The 21,722-nt window shown below is 33.0% G+C and overlaps 1 protein-coding gene across 6 annotated transcripts in view; it reads left to right on the forward strand.

Moving 5' to 3' along the window:
- The window catches only part of DLG1 (discs large MAGUK scaffold protein 1), a 284,860-nt gene that overhangs the window by 132,906 nt on the left and 130,232 nt on the right, over positions 1-21,722 (forward strand). For 3 of the 6 annotated variants that reach the window (XM_082654456.1, XM_082654457.1, XM_082654458.1), the window contains exons 5-6: positions 174-272; positions 14,256-14,309. In XM_082654456.1, coding sequence (XP_082510582.1) covers positions 174-272; positions 14,256-14,309 — 153 coding nt within the window. The remainder of the gene's footprint in view (positions 1-173; positions 273-14,255; positions 14,310-21,722) is intronic. The other 3 variants (XM_082654459.1, XM_082654460.1, XM_082654461.1) reach the window with 1 other exon arrangement.

A 21,722-nucleotide genomic window follows, 5' to 3' on the forward strand; every position in this document is an offset into this window, starting at 1 on the left:
AATTATTATTGGTGGTATAATTGAGCGTTTTCTCATTTAAGTTGAAGTAATATATTATTTTACCTATTTCAGTTATTTCTGAAAACTATAATTTATCTTTATGACAAAACTTTCTATTATGTTTCCTTTTTATTTGATATTTTTCCTGATTTTTTGTCGTTGATGATTTTTAGCCAACAGAAGCTGTACCTCCCTCTTCTCCCACTGTCCCTGTGATCCCTGTCCTGGCAGTCCCTGCTGAGAATACTGTCATCCTACCCACCATACCACAGGTTTTTATTAGTTTTCTTTTTTCTTTATAAAAATTTCATTTGTTTTTAATGTTTCATTTGTATTCTTTTCAAATCATTTTAACTATTTCTTTGTTAGATTTGGTAATTCACGTTGGGCTTCAAACGGTATTTTTAGGGAGTTAAATATCTGGGATTTAATATAAAATGGGTTAATATTTGCCATTTTATTAGGTTATCTGTGAAATAAGATACATTCTAAACTTCATCATATTGAACTGCCTTAGATTTGTTATCATGCCTTTTATATTTGTAAATCTGTTCGAAACAGTTTTTTAATTTATTTGCTTTGGGAAATTTTGTTTATTTTCTAAAGATAATAAAAATAATTGTCCTCCTGATCTTGTACTGGATGTGTCATTTTATATATAGCATTTTGTTTTCTAGTATATATTTATCTTTGGAAATACTCATCTTTCTGTCACTTGGTAGGGTAACATACTTCACATTTATTATTTAAAAACAATAGCTAATGTATATAAAGTGGGGAACTCTTCGTGGTATCTTTGCAACTTTTCTGTAAATCTAAAACTATTCTAAAATCATAAGTTCATTTTTTTAAAGTTAATGTATAACAGTCAAAAAATAAAATGAAACAATAGCCAAATGTCAGAGAATCTGAACATTTTTAGCTTTCAGAGCTTTACTTAATAGTTCCAAGGGATGGTTTATTAAGACATTAACTACCCAACCAACAGAGTCATCCAAAGGTAAAATAATGATAGTATTATTATGTATAATAATAGTGATCTTTGGTGTGAAAGATCTCAACCTCATTTAAAGTGTAAATAAATGCATCTTTAGGTATTTTTATTATTATTGATCTATAGCATAAAATCTAGTAAAAATGGTGTTTTTGCTGTGAAAACACAGTGTCAAAGTAAGTCCTATTGTGGGAAAAAATGGGTTATCAGCTGTGATTGTTCACATCTCAGTGCCCTTCCCCTCTCCTAAAAATGAAAATCAGTAAGAACATTATACAAAATAGGATTCTAGGGGAAATTATAGGTATTACACTAAAACTTCAGTCCATGTTATTATGTTACTGCTTCTATATAATCTCTGACCCTTTATGAAAATCATTAAAAGTCAAATCATTGTAAAACTACCAAGAATTGAATAGATAAGTCCAGCTGGATATTTCCTCTGTATTGCAGAGAAGAAATTGAATTTATAAATATAATTCTACATAAGCAGCCAAAGCGTTATTGTAATAATGTAACACCTTTCCAAGTAACTAGGATTTAGTAGTACAATATTTTTTGAAGTAGGACGTTTGAAAGTTTATTTTACTCTTGTCACCTCAATTTGTCTTTTGATGTTAAAATAGTTTTCTAGAATCCTTTGAAATTTTGTAGTAGTTTCTGTTCTTATATTCAATAGGGAACCAGTCCTTCCAGTTCAGAGTTCTCTGACTTATTTACTCCAGTGTCCCTAACTTAGCATCACACTACACTTGGAAATTGTTGAGACATTGCATAGCCATGTAGTTATAAATAAAGGACTTAGAGTCAGATTGATCTGGTTTAGAATTCCAGTCCTACCACTTAACTGGCTGTGTAACTGAGCAGTTTACTTAACACTGATCTTCTCTTTACTCATCTGTAACACTGAAGATGATAGTACTTACTTGAAATGTTTTACAGTGATTGAAAGAATAAGAGTGTGTGTGTGCAGCTGGCACATGATCTTGGCTATTTGTGTTATTAGTGTTGTTTCATATTTCCTTGAGACAGTAAACCAAGGAACAAGTTAAAAAAACAAATGAACAGAAGAGGCTTATTTATACTACCTAGCTTCATTTTAGGTTTTAAATATACTTACAAAAGTCCAAAAGTAGAGTAGTTTAACCATTGATGTTGTTTATGTGAGAAGGCTGTGGGTGTGCCTCATTTTGCAGAATAAGTAAGTGTGTGCCTGAGTAATTGAGTATAACGTGCATTATAAAATTAATAAAAGTGATTAAAATATTTGTCCCCAATTGAATTTTGAAATCCACACCTAATACACAACCTGATTTTAACATTTTAAATAGATATTTTTCTTCTAAAGATCTACTTTATATTTTAGATGCATCAGGATGTAATAGAAATAGAAACAGAAGATACAAGATTTAGATTCTAGTCCTACTTTGTGACTCAAACAAGTTACTTAACCTCTCTGAATTTCTACTCCCATCATCTATTCAAAAGGGTGGCTGACGCCTCCCTGACTACTTCAAAGTGAGTTTGAGGACAGATAGCTAGGTAGATGATAATTTTTTTTAATATGTCTTTGATTATTTGTAGAACTTTAAACTTTCACAGTACTTTTATATTGATCATGTCATTTAAATTTTATGAAAACCCTCTGCAGTAGGAATTATCATGCTTATTACTCAGAGTGGTACAGAAAAGGATACATTGAATGACTTTTTGAAGTTGCAGAGAGAACCTGGACTTTATGGTGACACCTGACCCTACCACTTCCTGCCCTCACCCTTGCCTGGTTGTGTGATGGTGGGGACATTACTCAGTTTCTCATAGCCTCAGTTTCTCCACATAGAAACTGAGCACATAGTAGTTGTATAACAGATGCTAGCTCTTCCTGCTGGAGATAAAATCATATAATCTCTATGATACTGGCCTATTAAATATACACCCAGAATAAATACTCTGCTTTAAAACCAGATTCTTTAGACCTCCTTTTTTACCAGTTGTGAGGAGCTATCGGGTAATTAAAGTGTTGTTGAAAATGCTTTAGAGCTAATTTTGTGTGTTTGTATGAAAGTCTCTGTTCACACGCAAACAGGTGCTTTGGAGGGATTGGTTTTTGTTCAATTATTTGTTATTGTTCCAATCATGTAGATGCTAAGATGAATGTAACATTGTTCTTGTCCTCTAGGAGCCTACTTTCTGTTTATGCAAATCATAACTTAACAAATAACTCCCACATGACATGAGAGTAGTTAACGTTAGAGGTATAACCAGTATAGAACATCCTGTTGCTTCTGGATAATTCAGGTTCCACAGAACATCTGAATGTTGACTCTTAAATGATTTGATCATTAGTATAATCTAAAGCATGGTTTGATCCATTTTCATTTTACTAGTAATCTTAAATAGAATAGTATACTTGGATTGCCTTGATGAGCCTTTTTAAGCCACACACTAATATCTGACTGCAGTGCCACTGTTCTATTTGTGTTTTGGGTTTTTTTGTTGGTTTTATGTTGGTTTGTTTGTTTTTATATTATTTTCAAATCATTTCAGACTTACAGAAAGTTGCAAGAATTGTACAAAGAAATTCCTTATACTTTGACCCACATCTCCCAATTGTTAATATTTTTACCTGCCACATCTGCTTTATCATTTCTGTTCTTCTGTAATTGAGTATAATATTATTTTTTGTAAACCAGTTAAAAGGAATTTTATTCATGCCCCTCTTACCGCTAAATATTAATACTTTACAATACTAAATATTTTTCCAAAGAACAAAAATATTACCATAGTGCAGTGAGCTAAACCAGAAAATTAACATTAATATAATACTACCCACTGTAATTCTGTTTTGCCAGTTGCCCTAGTAATGTTTTTTTATATGAAAAACAAAAAGGTACTTTGGCCCATCCAAGACCACAGTTAGTTTTCATGAGTCTACTTTAATCTGAAGTAGCTACACAATCTGTCTTTCATGTGTGTGACCTTTTACAAGGGAACAGGCTAGTCGTTTTGTAGAATATCCCGCAATTTGTGTTTTATGCATTTTAATAATTAGATTGAGGTCATATATTTGTTTTCCATTTTTTTAATTGTGATCAAATACACATAATGTAAAATTTACCACCTTAACTTTTTAAGTTTACAGTTCAGTGGTATTAAGTACATTCATATTGTTGTGCAAACATCACCATCATCCATCTGCAGAACTTGTTTCATCTTGCAAAACTGAAACACTATACCTATTAAACACTTAATTCCCCATTCCTCCCCCCCCCAGGCCCTGGCAACTACCATTCTACTTTCTGTGTCTATGGTTTTGACTCAAGTACCTCATGGAAGTGAAATCATAACAGTATTTGTCTTTTTGTGGCTAGCTGATTTCACTTAGTATAATGTCCTTAAGGTTAACTGTGTTGTAGCATATGTAGCATCAGAATTTCCCTTCTTTTGAAAGCTAAATAATATCCCATTTTATGTATATATGAGACTTTGCTTATCCATTCATCTGTCAATGAACAACTTGAGTTGCTTCCACATTTTAGCTCTTGTGAATAATGCTGCTGTGAACATAGGTGTACAGACACCTCTTCAAGACCCTGCTTTCAATTCTTTTGAGTGTATACCTGAAAGTGGAATAACTAGATCACTTTGTAACTTAATTTTTAATTTTTAGGGGAACCATCATACTATTTTCCACAGTGTTATATCATTGTATATTCCCACCAGTGGAACACAATGGTTCCAATTTCTCCACATCCTCACCAACACTCCTTATATTCTCTTTTCATGATAGTAGCCAGCCTGATGGGTATGAGGTGGTATCTCATTGTAGTTTTGATTTGCAGCTCCCAAATGATTAGTGATGTTGAACATCTTTTCATATGTTTATTGGCCATTTGCATATCTTCTATGGAGAAATGTCTATTGAAGTCCTTTACCCATTTTTGAATTGCATTGCAGTTTTTTTAATTGAGAGTTTTAGGAGTTCTTTATATATTCTGGATATTAGTTCCTTATCAGATATATGATTTGCAAATATTTTCTCCCATTCTGTGGATTTCCTTTTTAGTTTGTGGATGGTGTCATTTAATGCACAGAACTTTTAATTTTTAGGAAGTCCAAATTGTCTACATTTTCTTCTGTTGCCTGTGCATTTGGTGTTATATCCATTGAATCACTACCAAATGTAGTGTCCTGAAGCTTTTACCCTGTGTTTTCTTCTTATAGTTTTATAGTTTTTTAGGTCTTTGATTTAGGTCATGGGTCCATTTTAAATTAATTTTTGTATATGATGTTAGGTAAGGGTCCAAATTCAGTCTTTTGCATTTGGATATCCAGTTTTCCCAGCACCATTTGTTAAAAAGACTATCTTGTCCCCATTGAATGGTCTTAGCACCCTTGTTGAAAACAATTTGACTATATATGTGAGGGTTTATTTCTGCAGTCTATTCAATTCCATCGGTGTATGTCTGTCTTTATGCCAGTACCAAACTTTTGAGTACTGTAGCTTTGTAGTAAGTTTTGAAATGAGAAAGTATGAGTCCTCCAGCTTTGTCCTTTTCAGAATTATTTTGTCTATTCAGATCCCTTGAGATTCCATATGAATTTTAGGTTGGATTTTTCTATTTCTGCAGAAAACATTGGAATTTTGATTGGGATTGGATGAAATCTGTAAATTGCTTTGGGTAATATTGACATCTTAACAGTATTAAGATGTCATGAACAGGGAATATGTTTCCATTTATTTCTGTTGTCTTTAATTTCTTTCAGCAACGTTATAGTTTTCATTGCACAAATCTTTCACCTCATTGGCTAAGTTCATTCCAAATTATTTTATTCTTTTTGATGCTGTTATAAATGGAATTGTTTTTGTAATTTTCTTTCCAGATTGTGTATAGGAATGCAACTGATTTTTGTGTGTAGACCATATCCCGCTACTTTGCTAAGTTTATTAGTTCGAACAGGTTTTTGTGTGGTTTCTTTAGGGTTTTCTACATGTATGATCATATTATCTGAAGACATAATTTTCCTTCTTTCTCATTTGAATGTCATTTATTTTTCTTATTTGTCTAATTGACTGATTTTTAATACTGTGTTGGATAGAAGTGGTGAAAGTGGGCCAGCTTGACTTGTTCCTGATCTTAGAGGGAAAGCTTTCAGTCTTTCACCATGAAAGTATGATGTTTGCTGTAGGTTTTTCATATACGACCTTTATTATGCTGTGGTGGTTTCCTTATATTCTTAGTTTGTTAAACGTTTTTATCATGAAAGAATGTTGCATACTGTCAGATACTTCCTGCATTGATTGAGATGATCGTGTTGTTTTTTTCCTTCATTCTGTTGATGTGGTGTATTACATTGATCAGTTTTCATATGTTGAATCATCCTTGCATTCCAGGAAAAAATCCCACTTGGTCATGGTATATAATCTTCTTAATATGTTGCTGAATTCAGTTTTTGTTGAGAATTTTGGATCAATATTCATAAGGGATATTTGTCTGCAGTTTTCTTATAGTGTCCTTGCCTTTGACCTTAGTATCAGGGTAATGCTGGCTCATAGGATGAGTTAGGGAATGTACCTTCCTCTTCAATTTTTGGGCAGTTTGAGAAAAATTGATGTTAGTTCTTCAGATGTTTGGTAGAATTCACCAGGAAAGCAATCAGATTTCAAGGGCTTTTATTTGTCAGGAGATTTTTGATTACTGATTCAATCTCCTTATTAATTATAAAGTCTATTTAAATTTTCTCTTCATGATTCAGCCTTGGTAGGAGTTTGTCCATTTTGTGTAGGTTATCCAATTTGTTGGCTTACATTTGCTCATAACACTCTTATAGTCCTTTTTATTTCTGTAGAATTAGTAATAATGTTCCCACTTTCATTTCTGATTTTAGTAATTTAGTCTTCTCTCTTTTTTCCTTAGTCCATCTAACTAAAAGTTTGTCAGTTTGTTGATCTTTTCAAAAAAACAACTGTTGGTCTTTTTTCTCTATTATTTTTCTGTTCTCTATTGTACTTATCTCTGCTCTAATTTTTATTATTTCCTTCCTTGTACTAACTTTGGGTTTAGTTTGTTCTTTTTCTAGTTCCTTGATTTGTAAAGTTCGGTTTGTTGACTTGAGGTCTTTCTTGTTTTTTAAGATAAACGTGTAGTTGTAAACTTCCCACTTATCACTGCTTTTGCTGTCTCATAAGCTTTGGTATGTTGTATTTGCATTTTCATTCATCTCTTTAAGTCTTTTCCAGTTTGCTTTTCTACTTCTTTGATTCAGTGGTTAAGAGTATGTTGTTTAATTTCCACAGCTTGGTGAATTTTCTAGTTTGCTTCTATTATTGCTTACTATCTTCATCCATTTTGGCCATAAAAGATACTTTGTATGATGACTTTCTAAATCTACTGAGACTTAATTTGTGGCCTAATATATGGTATATTCTGGAAAATGACCCAAGTGCACTTGAGAAGAATGTATCCTGTTGTTGGACAGAATGTTCTAAATATGTCTGTTAGGTCAGGATGCTTTATTGTGTCGTTTAAGTCGTCTTTTTCCATACTTATCTTTTGTCTGGTTATTTTACACATTATTTTGAGTGGGCATTGAAATCTCCAACTATTATTGTAGAACTGTCTACTCTCTTTAATTCTGTCATTTTTTTGTTTCATAGCTTCTGATGGTCTGTCATTAGGTACATAAATGTTAGTAATTGTTACATCTTCTTGCTGTTTTGAACCTTATATTAATATATAATGTCCTTTGTCTCTTGTAACTTTTTAAAATTTAAATTCTATTTTGTCTAATGTTAGTATAGTCACTCCTACTATCTTTTGGTTACTATTTGCATGGAATATCTTTTTCCACCTTTTCACTTTCAATCTGTTTGTGTCTTTGGATCTCAACCGAGTCTCTTGTAGACAACATAGAGTTGGGTTATGTGTTTTTATCCATTCTGCTGTTTTTGTTTTTGTTAATTGGAGAGTTTAATCAATTTACATTTAAAGTAATTACTGATAAGGAGAGACTTCTGTCATTTTGCTATTTGTTTTCTGTATTCATTATAGGTTTTTTGTACCTTATTTCCTGCATTAGTGTCTTATTTTTTGTTTGGTTGATTTTTTGGTAGTGAAATGTTTAAATTCCTTTCCCATTTCCTTTTGTGTGTATTCTTTAGCTATTTCCTCTGTGGTTACCATGGGGATTACATTTAACATCCCAAAGTTATAACACTCTAATTTGAATTTAAACCAGCTTAACTTCAATAATATAAAAAAACTCTGCTCCTTTTAACAGTTCCATCCTCACCTGTTTCAGTTGTTGATATCACAGAATTACAACTTTATACATTGTATGTACAAAAACAACAATTTTTAAATGCATTCATCTTTTAAATTATGTAGAAAACAAATGTAGAATCTCAAAGCAAAGTTACTATGATACTAGCTTCTGGACTAGTAATTGATTTTAGTTATTTACTAATGTTGACTTCACTTCTGTACTAATAAGTAGCTTTTAGACTAATTTTTTAAATATAATTTAAAAAATATTAGTCTCTTAAATCATGTAGGTAACAAAAAGTGATGTTACAAAACACTATTAAAATAATAAGAGTTTTTTTGTATTTATCCTTACCAAGGTCTTTATTTCTCCAAACACCTCAAGTTGCTGTCCTGTGTCCTTTCATTTCAACCTGCAGGATTCCCTTTAGCATTTCTTTCAGGGCCAGTCTATTGGTAATGATCTCCTTCAGCTTTTGTTTATCTGAGAATGTCTTAATTTCTCCCTCATATTTGAAGGATAGTTTTGCCAGATACAAGATTCTTGGTTGGCAGTGTTTTTCTGTTAGCACTTTGAATATACCAACCCACTGCTTCCTGACCTCCAGAATTCTGATGAAAAATCTATTAATATTATTGAGAATTCCTTGTATATTGAGTCACTTTTTTATGCTGCTTTCAAAATTCTCCCTGTCATTGTCTTTTCAGGAGTTTGATTATAATGTGTCTGAGTGTGAATCTCTTTGAGTTAATCCTACCTTGAGTTTGTTGAGCTTCTTGGATGTTTATATTCGTGTCTTTCATCAAATTTGGGAATATTTTAGCCATTATTTCTTCAGATATTTTCTCTGCCCCTTGATCTCTCTCTTCTTTTTCTTGGACTCCCACAATGTGTGTGTTGGTCCACTTAATGATGGCCCACAAGTCTCTTAGACTCTGGTCACTTTTCTTCAGTCTCTCTGTTTTCAGACTTAATAATTTACGTTGTCCTATCTTCAAGTTTTCTGATTGTTCTGCGTGTTCCAGTCTGCTCTAGTGAATTTTTCATTTCAGTTATTGTACTTTTCAGCTTCAGAATTTCCTTTTGGTTTCTCTTTAGGTTTTCTATCTCTTATCTCCATTTTGTTCATACATCATTTTCTTGACTTTGTCTACCTTGTCTTTTAGTTCTTTGGATATCTTTAAGGTGGTTCTTTTAAATCCTTTGTCTAGTAGGTATGCCGCCAGCTCTTTTTCAGAGACAGTTTCTTTTTTCTTCTCTCTCTCTCCTTTGAATGGACCAAATGTTCCTGTTTCTTTGCATGCCTTGTGATTTTTTTTTGTTGAAAATTGGACGTTTGAATCTTATGATTTCTCTGGAAACCTGATTCTCCCCTTTCCTAGGGTTTGCTGGGTGTTTTGTTTTTTTGATTTCTGTAGGCTATCTCTGTGCTAAAAATCAGCCTATGGTATAACTTTCAGATCTTCGCAGATTTTTTCTATGCCTGTACCTTCCCCAGGTATACGCAGTGATTTTCTAATTTCCCTCATATATGTGGTTGCTTTTGAATATTCTAATCTTCAATGTCTGGCTTTTCCCCTTTTCAGAAGGGGAAAAAGAGGAAAATGAAATGGTGTGAGGAGACACTTGCCCTTTAAATCTCCTGGGAGTCACTTCAGTCAGAGAGGGAGAGATTTATATCAATTGGAGGAGGTTCAGCAACAATGGCTACTGCCTCTTTGCACCTTCATGATCAGAAACAGCAGTAAGAGCACAGATTCCCTATGTTTGGAGAACAGGGTGTTTTTTGCTGCCCACCCCCATCCCCACTCCACCCCGGTTTGTGCCAGCTGCTCTAGGAACACTTAAGAGGGGTGGGAGTTGGGTAGCTGCTACTGTGCTAAGAACTGAAATTTACTGGATTAACCACAGTTTGCCATCTAATACTTCCCCTGGGAGTTGTAAGTCTTCAATAGACTAGAATTCCAAAATAGTTACATCACACTGGCAGTTGCGTTTTTGCCAGTGCAGTTGTTATCTAGGTGGAGAGACAAAATTGCGGGACTTCTTGTGTTGCCATCTTCCCAGAATTCACCCTATTTGTTTTTACAATCACTTTAACTTACAGTGATCACTGAAGTGACAGCACTTAACTTTTAATGCAGTGTGTCTCAAATTAGAATCCAAGATGTATTCTCTGGGGTTTGGGAGTTCTGTGTTTGAAAAACATTTGTTTATAATTTAGTAGGGGAGAAAGAGACACTAAGCCAATAATACAATGAAACTTTGATACATGCTAAGAAGGAGAAGTATAGTATACAGCATAAAAGCATTTTCTAAACTCCTAATTTTGACCTGTTTTTAAATAACTGGATCTTAGAATTATTTTAACACAGAATTTTTAAGCTGTAATATTATGCTCTGAAATTGTGTAAGGATGCTGCAGTGTGTTAACAGCAGTAGACCCTATGAGGCCCTTTAATAATGAAATAAAATAGTAAAAGTTGGATGAGCAAAATTACGTTTCTTAAGTCTTGTTATTAATTCATGGGTCATATTCTTTAGGGGTTTGTTAAGTTTCTCTTTCTGGTATATCCCTGCCCCCTTACTAATCACCCCCCATTTCTAAGTGAATATAGGACTTCATTATTGTCTAAGTTGAAACATACACAATGGTATATATTATTAGTAAATAATAATGGATTAGCAATAGGTTTCTGTGGTTTACAACACATTTTTTTTTATATTACTTCACTAGGTCCTCACACAGTCCTCTTGAGTAAAGGTATATCGCTTTACAGGTGTAAAAAAATAAGTTTCAATAATACTTGTGATTTATCTGTATATTCAAAGTCGTTGAATGGTAGAGTGAGGGTAGAGAGAGATCTAGAACCATATCTTTTGATAAGTGTCACTTAAAGGTGAGGTGCAGGGAAGGGTTTTTTTTCCTTCATTTGAAATAACTTTCACATAGATTATTTGAATAATCTAACTTTCACATAGATTATGCTGTTGTTTGATTTCCTCCCTAAGCAAAGCTGATAATTCCCTGTTACCTATTCTGCTATCCCCTGTCCTAGATACAGATCCTGAGGTCTTAACCTATCCAGATTTGCTACTGTTTTTTATTTTAGTGCTCTCTACTTTAGCTATCTGAAAGTAGCAAATTCCATGGCCAAATTTTTCTCTATCTCTTGCTTCAGAAGTACCTGTTCTGGCTTTGGCGCTAGGTTATTATGTCTTTCTGAGTTGTATATCATACCCTCCAAGCCCATTGTGCTACCTCATTCCCACCACTTCCAAATTTGAGAGGAATGGAGTACTACTTTGTCAGATACCATTTCTGTATTCTGTAATATAAGAATTTAGAAAATCTCAAGTTAGTAAGGGTAAATTTTAAGGTAATGTTTTAATTCTCTACCTGCTAACACAGTCTTAAATATTTTTATCATTATTTTAGGCGGCTAAAACTTGAGGCCGTCAAGTCATGCCTCTTGAGCGTCATTTACGTAGGCTCTTATTTTAGACTATATTTTGTGATATGTCTTTTTCAAATTGCTAGGTTGTCTTGTCTTGACATTAGTTTTGAATGAAATTCTTGCTTAATCCTCATTGTGAACATTCCCAGGTTTTGTTCAGTTTCAAGTCCTTTATTCCCACACTTTCCCTTCAGGTGTGATCATTCACTCATATTAATTCTAAGATACATCTACAAATAAACATTATGCATATATTAATTATCTAATCATATTCATTAAGTCAGAATTACAAATTATTTTTACTAGTCTGTATTATTCTTTATTCAGAACTGAACTTTAAAATTGAAATTAATTTTATGATGGGAATGCTAATATCTTAATAGCAACTCTAACCTATAATATTTTACAACTATATTAGTTATTAACCTCTTACAAACTGAGTACTTGACTCAATATAATTGTTTTGCTGTATATTATGAAAAACTTCAAAAATGCTCAGACATAAAGGGAGTAGTACAGTGAACTCCCATGTATACTCATCACCCAACTACAACAGTCCTCAGTTCATGTACTCTTATATGATCCATAGCCCCTCCTTCTCCTGATCTCTCATTGTCATTATTTTATTTTGAAGTAAATTTAACCCTTCATATAGTTTGGTTTGTATGTATTTCAATATCAGTTAGACTTTTTATATGACTAGAATGAAAAGATAAATTATCTACAGTGATGATGAGTTGGTGATCATGAACAGCTAGTGTTGTGATAATTTTTGTATAAGTTAGATTTTGGTAATAAACAACTTTTTCCACTATATTTTTGGTAATAAATGAGCAGAGAGAACCAAATGGTTTTCTTGCCATAATTTTTGAAGAATGTAACTTCTTTTATAACTTTAAATAGCCTTGTTCTTTCTTGTCCTCCTCTGTAATTTCGTAAGCAAAAAAAGGTGAAGTACCATTAATTTTTTAATGAATTAAAATATCAATTTGAGAAGTCTCAGTAGTCATTGGGAAATGAATAATTTCAAATGTTCATAAAATCTCAAATGTCTGTTAATTGACTTGCTTTGCTTAAATATCATTCTCACAAATAGTATTTTTACCTATTAGGTTTGCTTTTCACTGAATCATTCGAAAACAGACTATTATAGTCAAAGGTAGGACTACACATAAAGTAGTTAGTATCATGTTTATATTTAATAAAGTATTCCCTACTCATTTTGTTTGTTTGTTTTTTTCAGGGTACTTTTTATTGTTTCAGGTGTACAGCGAAGTGATTCAGTTATATACATTTTTTCAGATTATTTTCCATTATAGGTTATTACAAGATATTGAATATAGTTCCCTGTGCTGTACAGTAAATCCTTGTCCCTACTCATTTTTAACTTGCTGCTTTATGTAGCTGAGACGCATACTGTACAATTGTTTAAGCATGCAGTGGTGTTGTCTTTAAGCATTTTATCGTATGATCATCCAGATCTAGTACTTCGCTGAAAATAATGTAAAACATTTGAACTCTGAATATTCATTCACCTTTTAGAAAAGCCCATACACTTGGAAGAAAACGGTTATTTTGTGTATTACGTTTCTTTCATACAACCTTTTTGTGTAATTCTTTAATTAGAGTAGAAGAACTGTTAATATTTAAACACATCTCTTAAAATTTATTTGAAGGATAGTCATCTTTTTGATTCTCTGAAGATGTCATTTGACTTGGTAATTTCAGAAGAAAGATAATTTTAAGAGGAATCACATCAGTTTTCTAGTATATTCTGGTCTGTTTTTCATTTGGTATTAATTGCATTTTATTCTTTAAATTTTATTGCACCTACATAATAAACACTTTTCAACTTAAGCAGAAAGCCAAGCCTTTTTCATTCCAAACTTAATTAGACCTATGTTATTATTCTACTTGGCTTTTTTGTTTTTGTTTTTTTGTGGGTTTTTTGACCACTAGTTATTCTGTGAGTGGTCTAGAATAACACATGGAAAGCAGTAATTGCAGTTGATAACAATTGAGGGCTTTTACGTTGAGTGTGTTTCCAGTATTCTAAAAGTTTGCGATTGATTTCTTTGTATGGCTTTTTTTTTTTAATTCCAGTATTTAAACACAGTTCAGTGTGGGACAGAATTTTTTTTCTGGGTGATAAAATGATTGGAATCTTCATGGGATCCTTGAGACTAGAAAAGCAAATGATTTCTAACCAATTTGGGAAGAGTTGTTTGTTACGCTAGAGAATATTTGTGGATTTTTTGAGAAGGCTGGTGAACTTCTTTGCAAATCTTAAGAAAATTGTGTCTGTTTTAGCAGAAATAAGAACTTATTTCTCAAAAGCAAATATAACAACTGCCTATACCTACATCTTTCCATTGGTGCTAGAAACTGGATACATAGTTTAACGTATGAAAAGTTCATATAAAATTATACTTAAAGAAATAGGAAATCTTTTATATGCTTCTAACATTTGTGAACATTATTATGTAATGTGTCAATTTTCCTGTTAAGCCTAATACATTTACAATTCTTTCTCTAAGGCAAATCCTCCTCCAGTACTGGTCAACACAGATAGCTTGGAAACATCAACTTATGTAAGTTCCATTCATTGCCATATTTAAATAATTCTGTTTTCCCTTTTGTAGGTTTTGATATACAAAACTCACAGCATTATTTTCTCTAATACATTGTACTTACAGTGTTCTGTTACTAAGCTGTAATTGTTAAAGTAAATGAAGAAGTACCATCCTTTTTTGGTTGTTCTTTTTCTATACTCTTGCAAAGCAGAAATGTTGAAATGAGAAATTTTATTTTTAAATTAAAATGAATAACTTTCGCTATCTGACCAATGGTCATTTACACAATGCCATATATTCAAAGAGTCATTTTTGAAGTCTAATTGAGTGACTAGATTTTTAGTGACCAGGTTTATAGGTGTTCACATATTAAAATAATTAGTTATAACTTTATAACTTTAAATTGATTAGTGCTTCTCTCTAAACTTCTTTTGTTAAAAAGCCTTCTTTCTCCTAAAGATAAATAGCCAGAACAGCAGAATCTAACATTTTTCACCCCAACTAAAATATCTTCAGAGATGTTTAAGTAGAAGTTGTGCTCGCACATTTTAAAAACAGCAAATGGTGCATAATTTAATAGATTGTAAAAATCTTTTTCTCCCATTTTTTAACTATAGTTGATTTCAGTCTATACTTTAAAACATTATATTTGGCTTTATCTTCTGTTTATATGGGTATATCAAATTTGGGGGAATTTTTGAAAACTTCAAATAATAATACAAACCAAAAATACTCTTTTCAGTCAATGTCACCTTTCACATGGATAAAGAATACTTAAGCAGAATTTTGTTTGTACTTTTGTCAATATTTTCTTCTTCACATTTCTTTCTCCCTCCCTTGTTCTTTTTGTTGACTTATGTTTTGCTTAAGGACAGAATCAGTGATTAATTATTTTTATTTTAAAACCCTTTCAACTGAAAGGTTAATATGTAAGAACTAACAGAGAAAATGATATCAACAAAGAAAATAAATACACATGCATTTTAGGGGAAATGTCAACAAATTAAAAGCAGGATTAGCATACAAGCAGCAAACTTAGAGTAAAAGTTGTATTAATTTTAAGTTTGTATGACATATTATTCAAAAAATACTTTTCCTGCTAAAGCAGGGTATGTTGGGAGTCTTGAAAACCATTCACTACCCACGGTGAGAAATTTGCTAGAAGGATTCACAAGACTCAGCATGTTGTACTTAAGGCTAAGATTTATTACAGCTATGTGATAAGTCAGGATCTACAGTCAGATTATAAGGCTGTATGCCTAGAAGAGTCCATGTTTAGATTTCCTTCTACTTTCTTCCTCCCCAGAGGGGTCCACAGAGCACTCTTTTCACCTAGCAGTGAAAATGTAGCAACACGTATGCAGTTTTTCTGCCCAGGGAAGCCCATTATGGACACAGCACAAAGTTATTTATTGGTGATGATCACATAGGCACCCTTTGTCCAGCGCATACCAAATTTCCAAGCTCCCAGAAGGAAAACAGGCGTTCAGCATAAAATGCATTGTCTTTGCAAAGTCTAGCCACAGTAAGCAACCCTTTCATTTAGGGAATGGTGGGAACACACCCAAAATCAATTTCTCAAATACCTGCTAAGAGCCTTCTAGTGATAACACCCTTGGGCGTGCTTTATTAAACCTTTTCTGTACATAAGGATATGAGATAAATTCCAATTCTTTAAGCAAGATTTTTCAGAGTGTGGTACTTTATCATACTTGAAGAACACTGTGTAAAATGTTTAATAACTATTCTTTGTAGGTTTTTAATTTAATCCTGAAATTTAAAATATATTCCAGAATGGTTTTTAAACTTGTTATTCCTTTGTTAAGTCCTGATCGTTTAATACCAGCTATGTATTGATGAATAAAAATAAGAAGACTTGCAACTATTGCTTTATAACACTTTTTTTTCCTGATTGTTGTCACCATGCTTTCTAAAATTAAGTAATTTATATATATATATAATATATATATCCTTCTGTAAACATTCTGTGCATGTACAAGCATATATGTGTTGTTTTCAAACTTTTACCATATAAAAATCAATGCCCCACTGATAATTTTTGTATAGATATTTTTGTGTTTATATGCAATTATATAATCAGAGTATATTTATATATTGATAGATTGCTCAAAGGGTGTGTCAATTTTTAGATTTGATCATTATTGCCAAATTGTACTTCACAGAGTTTTATCCATTTATACTTCAACAAAAATTACTACTGTTTTTACCCCATACTGTCACTAGCATGGTGTGTTAATAAACTCTTTGATCTTTTGTTAGCATAATGTTTAAAATGTATTAACTCATTGTTTCAACTTGAATTTATGTTATATCTCACCTTTTTCAACTTTTTCACCTTAAAAAATTTTACGTTGAGACACGTAACACAAAATCTACCTTTTTAAGGTATACTATTCAGTGGTTTTAGTCTATTCACAATGTTGTGCCGTCACCACCACTTTCAAATTCCAGAACATTTTCATCACCTTGTAAGGAAACCCTGTACCTGTTAGCAATCACTCCCCATTCTGCCCTTACCTCAGCCCCTGGCAACCACTAATCTATTTTCTGTCACTATGGCTTTGTCTTTTCTGGACTGTTCATATAAATAGAATCACACAATATGTGGCCTTTTGTATCTGGCTGCTTTCACTTAGCATAATGTTTTCAAGGTTCATCTGTGTTGTAGCATGTGTCAGAATGTCATTCCTTTTTATGGCTGAATTATTTTTCATTTTATACACACACACACACACACACGCACACACACACACACACCACGTTTTGTTTATTCATCCTTCTCTTGATGGACTCTTGGGTTGTTTCCACCTTTTGCCTGTTGTGAATAATGCTGTGGTAAACATTGGCACACAAGTATCTGGGGATTATTGTCATTTTATCAACATTATGTCTCTCAGTCCATGAACACAGACTGTCTTTCCATTCACTTACATCTTTAATTTTGTTACCATTGTTTTATAATTTTCAGTGTACATGTCTTCCACTTCTTTTGTTAAATTTATTCCTGTGTATTTTTATTCTTTTAATGCTATTATAAATGAAATTGTTTTCTTAATTTCATTTATGGATTTTTCATTGCTAACATGGGAATATAATGGATTTGGGGGTATTGATCTTCTACCTGCAATGTTACTGAACTCATTTATGGTTTTTTCATGTAGATTCCTTTGGACTTTCTATATAAGATCATGTCATCTACAGAGATAGTTTTACTTCTTCCTTTCCAATGAAGATGCCTTTTATTTATTTTTCTTGCCTAATTGCCATGGCTAGAACCTCCCTTAAAATGTTTTATAGAAGTTGCAGAGCAAACATTCCTGTTTTGTTCCTGATCCTTGGGAGAAAGCTTTCAGTCTTTTACCATTAAGTATGATGTATTATACTCAGTTTTAAGTATTAATTGATATTAATACTTAAAAGGAGGAGAGAAAAAAGAGAATATGTACGTGTGGTTTGGAGGGATGGAGTTAGACTTAATGATTCATCTAGAGCTGCATCTTCCAAAATAGTAAGCCACTGGCCATGTGTTGGTATTTAATTTATATTGATCAAAATTCAATAATATTTAAAATGTAGTTTCTCTGTCTCAGTAGTCACATTTCAAGCACTTAGTAACCATGTGTGGGTAAGTAACTCCTGTATTGGAAAAGGCAGATTATTTTACACTTCCATCATCACAGAAACTTCTTTTGGACAGTGTTGATATAGCAAAGTTAAAAACTCAAAATAACAAAGTAAAATTTTAAATAAAAGTAATTTGGGGGGATTTCCCTGCAGATAATAAAACACTGTTTAATTAAAGCAGCATAGTTCTTGTCCCAAACCATATTAGATCAGTGGAGTACAACTCATCTTTGCTATATGTTATATAATCTGATTTTTTTTCCTGGTCAGGTTTATTATACAGTAGTTGTTCTTAGTTATGACTTTATGGGACTTTTTCCCCATTAATATTAAGATTTTTTTTAATATTTAGAAATTTACCAATTCTTAAGTGTCTTTGGAATTTCTTCCTTTTACCCAAATTATTGCCATAACTTCTTTATCAATTTACTTTTCTCCAATTTCTCTCCATTTCTGTTACATACTGCCACAATTCTTTTTCTGGAAAATCTATTAAACCTACTTGATGCTCCAAAACTTTCAAGAATATTTCTCATTCATCAGGGAAGCAGTCAAGACCTTTCACAATCAGGCTCCAATCCACTTCTAGTTTCTTCTCCAGCTTTCCCCCCCCACCCCTGATACACAATCCCATTTTGTTAATAGGACTAAATTCAAAACCTAGGAAGTACTAAAATGACAGTTCTCAAGAAGTATTCTAAATCTATTCTTTTCTATTTTTAAGGGGGAAAAATATTTTGTCAGTAAAATACTACGTTGTCTAAAGATTGACCTCTCTTCTCTCATTTTATACACAACTTACCTCTCACGTTATCCTGTTAATTGAGAGTGATAAACCCATTAGCCAAGCATTTCTTTCCTGTTGGAAGCCACATTTTGTAAAGCTATTATAAAAAGAAAACCAAGCAAATCAACCATTTTGTAGTTTTGCTGGAAACCATATAGCTTTTGAAAATATTACACCAACATTATATTTTTGTACATTTACTGTTAATAAAGTGGTACTTGTAGAGTAATTGTGGTTTTGATAATGTGTTCTTGGCATTTAGAAGCCCAGTTTGAATGTGTTTAATGATGTTATTGAATTGTCTCTATACATGAAATTATCAGACAGTTTCAAGTTATTAAGCATATAGGAATAAAGTCATCTGGGGTTCATATGGCCTTCTCACTTTTCACCTTTGTTAAATTACTCTGTGCTACCGGGAATCCTCACCAGATATCAATACATCATGACTTGGCATTAAGTGAAGTGTCAAGGATGTTTACTAAGTACCTACCTTTTTTTTTTTTTTTTAATACAGCAGGTTCTTATTAGTCATCAGTTTGTATACACATCAGTGTATACATGTCAATTGCAATCTCCCAATTCATCACAACACCACCCCCACCCCCCCCGCAGCTTTCCCTCCTTGGTGTCCACTCGTTTGTTCTCTACATCTGTGTCTCAGTTTCTGCCCTGAAAACTGGTTCATCTGTACCATTTTTCGAGGCTCCACATATGTGCGTTAATATACGATATTTATTTTTCTCTGACTTACTTCACTCTGTATGACAGTCTATAGATCCATCCACGTCTCAACAAATGACCCAATTTCATTCCTTTTTATGGCTGAGTAATGTTCCATTGTATATATGTGCCACATCTTCCTTATCCATTCGTCTGTTGATGGGCATTTAGGTTGCTTCCATGACCTGGCTGTTGTAAAGAGTGCTGCAGTGAACATTGGGCTGCGTGTGTCTTTTTAAATTGTGGTTTTCTCTGGGTATATGCCCAGTAGTGGGATTGCTGGATCATATGATAATTCTATTTTTAGTTTTTTAAGGAACTTCCATACTGTTCTCCATGGTGGCTGTATCAGCTTACATTCCCACCAAGAGTGCAAGAGGGTTCCCTTTTCTCCACACCTTTTCCAGCATTTGTTGCTTGTAGATTTTCTGATGAAGCCCTCTAACTGGTGTGAGCTGATACCTCATTGTAGTTTCGATTTGCATTTCTCTAATAATTAGTGATGTTGAGCAGCTTTTCATGTGCTTCTTGGCCATCTGTATGTCTTCTTTGGAGAAATGTCTATTTAGGTCTTCTGCCCATTTTTGGATTGGGTTGTTTGTTTTTTAATATCGAGCTGCATGAGCTGTTTATATATTTTGGAGATTAATCCTTTCTCCATTGATTCATTTGCAAATATTTTTTCCCATTCTGAGGGTTGTCTTTTCATCTTGTTTATGGTTTCCTTTGCCGTGCAAAACTTTTAAGTTTCATTAGGTCCCATTTCTTTATTTTTGTTTTTATTTCTATTACTCTAGGAGGTGGATCAAAAAATTCTTGCTGTGATTTATGTCAGAGAGTGTTCTTCCTATGTTTTCCTCTAAGACTTTTATAGTGTCTGGTCTTACCTCTAGGTCTCTTATCCATTTTGAGTTTATTTTTGTGAATGGTGTTAGAGAGTGTTCTAATTTCATTCTTTTACATGTAGCTGTCCAGTTTTCCCAGCACCACTTATTGAAGAGACTGTCTTTTCTCCATTGTATATCCTTGCCCCGTCATAGATTAGTTGACCATAGGTGCGTGGGTTTACCTCTGGACTTTCTATCATGTTCCATTGATCTGTGTTTCTGTTTTTGTGCCAGTACCATATTGTCTTGATTACTGTAGCTTTGTAGTATAGTCTGAAGTCAGGGAGTCTGATTCCTGCAGCTACGTTTTTTTCCCTCAAGATTCCTTTGGCTATTCAGGGTCTTTTGTGTCTCCATACACATTTTAAGATTTTTTTGTTCTAGTTCCATTAAAATTGCCATTGGTAATTTGATAGGGATTGCATTGAATCTGTAGATTGCTTTGGGTAGTGTAGTCATTTTCACAGTATTGATTCTTCCAATCCAAGAACCTGCTATATCTCTCCATCTGTTGGTGTCATCTTTAATTTCTTTCATCAGTGTCTTATAGTTTTCTGCATACAGGTCTTTTGTCTCCCTACGAAGGTTTATTCCTAGGTATTTTATTCTTTTTGTTGCAATGGTAAATGGGAGTGTTTCCTTAATTTCTCTTTTGGATATTTCATCATTAGTGTATAGGAATGCAAGAGATTTCTGTGCATTAATTTTGCTGTGGGTTTGTCGTATATGGTCTTTATTATGTTCAGGTATGTTCCCTCTATGCCCACTTTCTGGAGAGTTTTCATCATAAATGGGTGTTGAATTTTGTCAAAAGCTTTCTCTGCATCTATTGAGATGATCATATGGTTTTTCTTCTTCAATTTGTTAATATGGTGTATCAGATCGATTGATTTACGTATACTGAGGAATCCTTGCATCCCTGGGATAAATCCCACCTGATCATGGTCTATGATCCTCTTAATGTGTCATTGGATTCTGTTTGCTAGTATTTTGTTGAGGATTTTTGCATCTATATTCATGAGTGATATTGGTCTGTAATTTTCCTTTTTTGTAATATCTTTGTCTGGTTTGGTATCAGGGTGATGGTGGCCTCACAGAATGAGTTTGGGAGTGTTCCTTCCTCCATTTTTTGGGAAGAGTTTGAGAAGGATGGGTGTTAGCTCTTCTGTAAATGTTTGATAGAATTCACCTGTGAAGCCATCCGGTCCTGGACTTTTGTTTGTTGGAAGATTTTTAATCACAGTTTCAATTTCATTACTTGTGATTGGTCTGTTCATATTTTCTGTTTCTTCCTGGTTCAGTCTTGGAAGGTTATACCTTTCTAAGAATTTGTCCATTTCTTCCAGGTTGTCCATTTTGTTGGCATAGAGTTACTTGTAGTAGTCTCTT

This window comes from Grampus griseus (genome assembly GCF_964374135.1).
Source record: "Grampus griseus genome assembly, chromosome: 5".
In the NCBI taxonomy this organism is placed as follows: domain Eukaryota; kingdom Metazoa; phylum Chordata; class Mammalia; order Artiodactyla; family Delphinidae; genus Grampus; species Grampus griseus.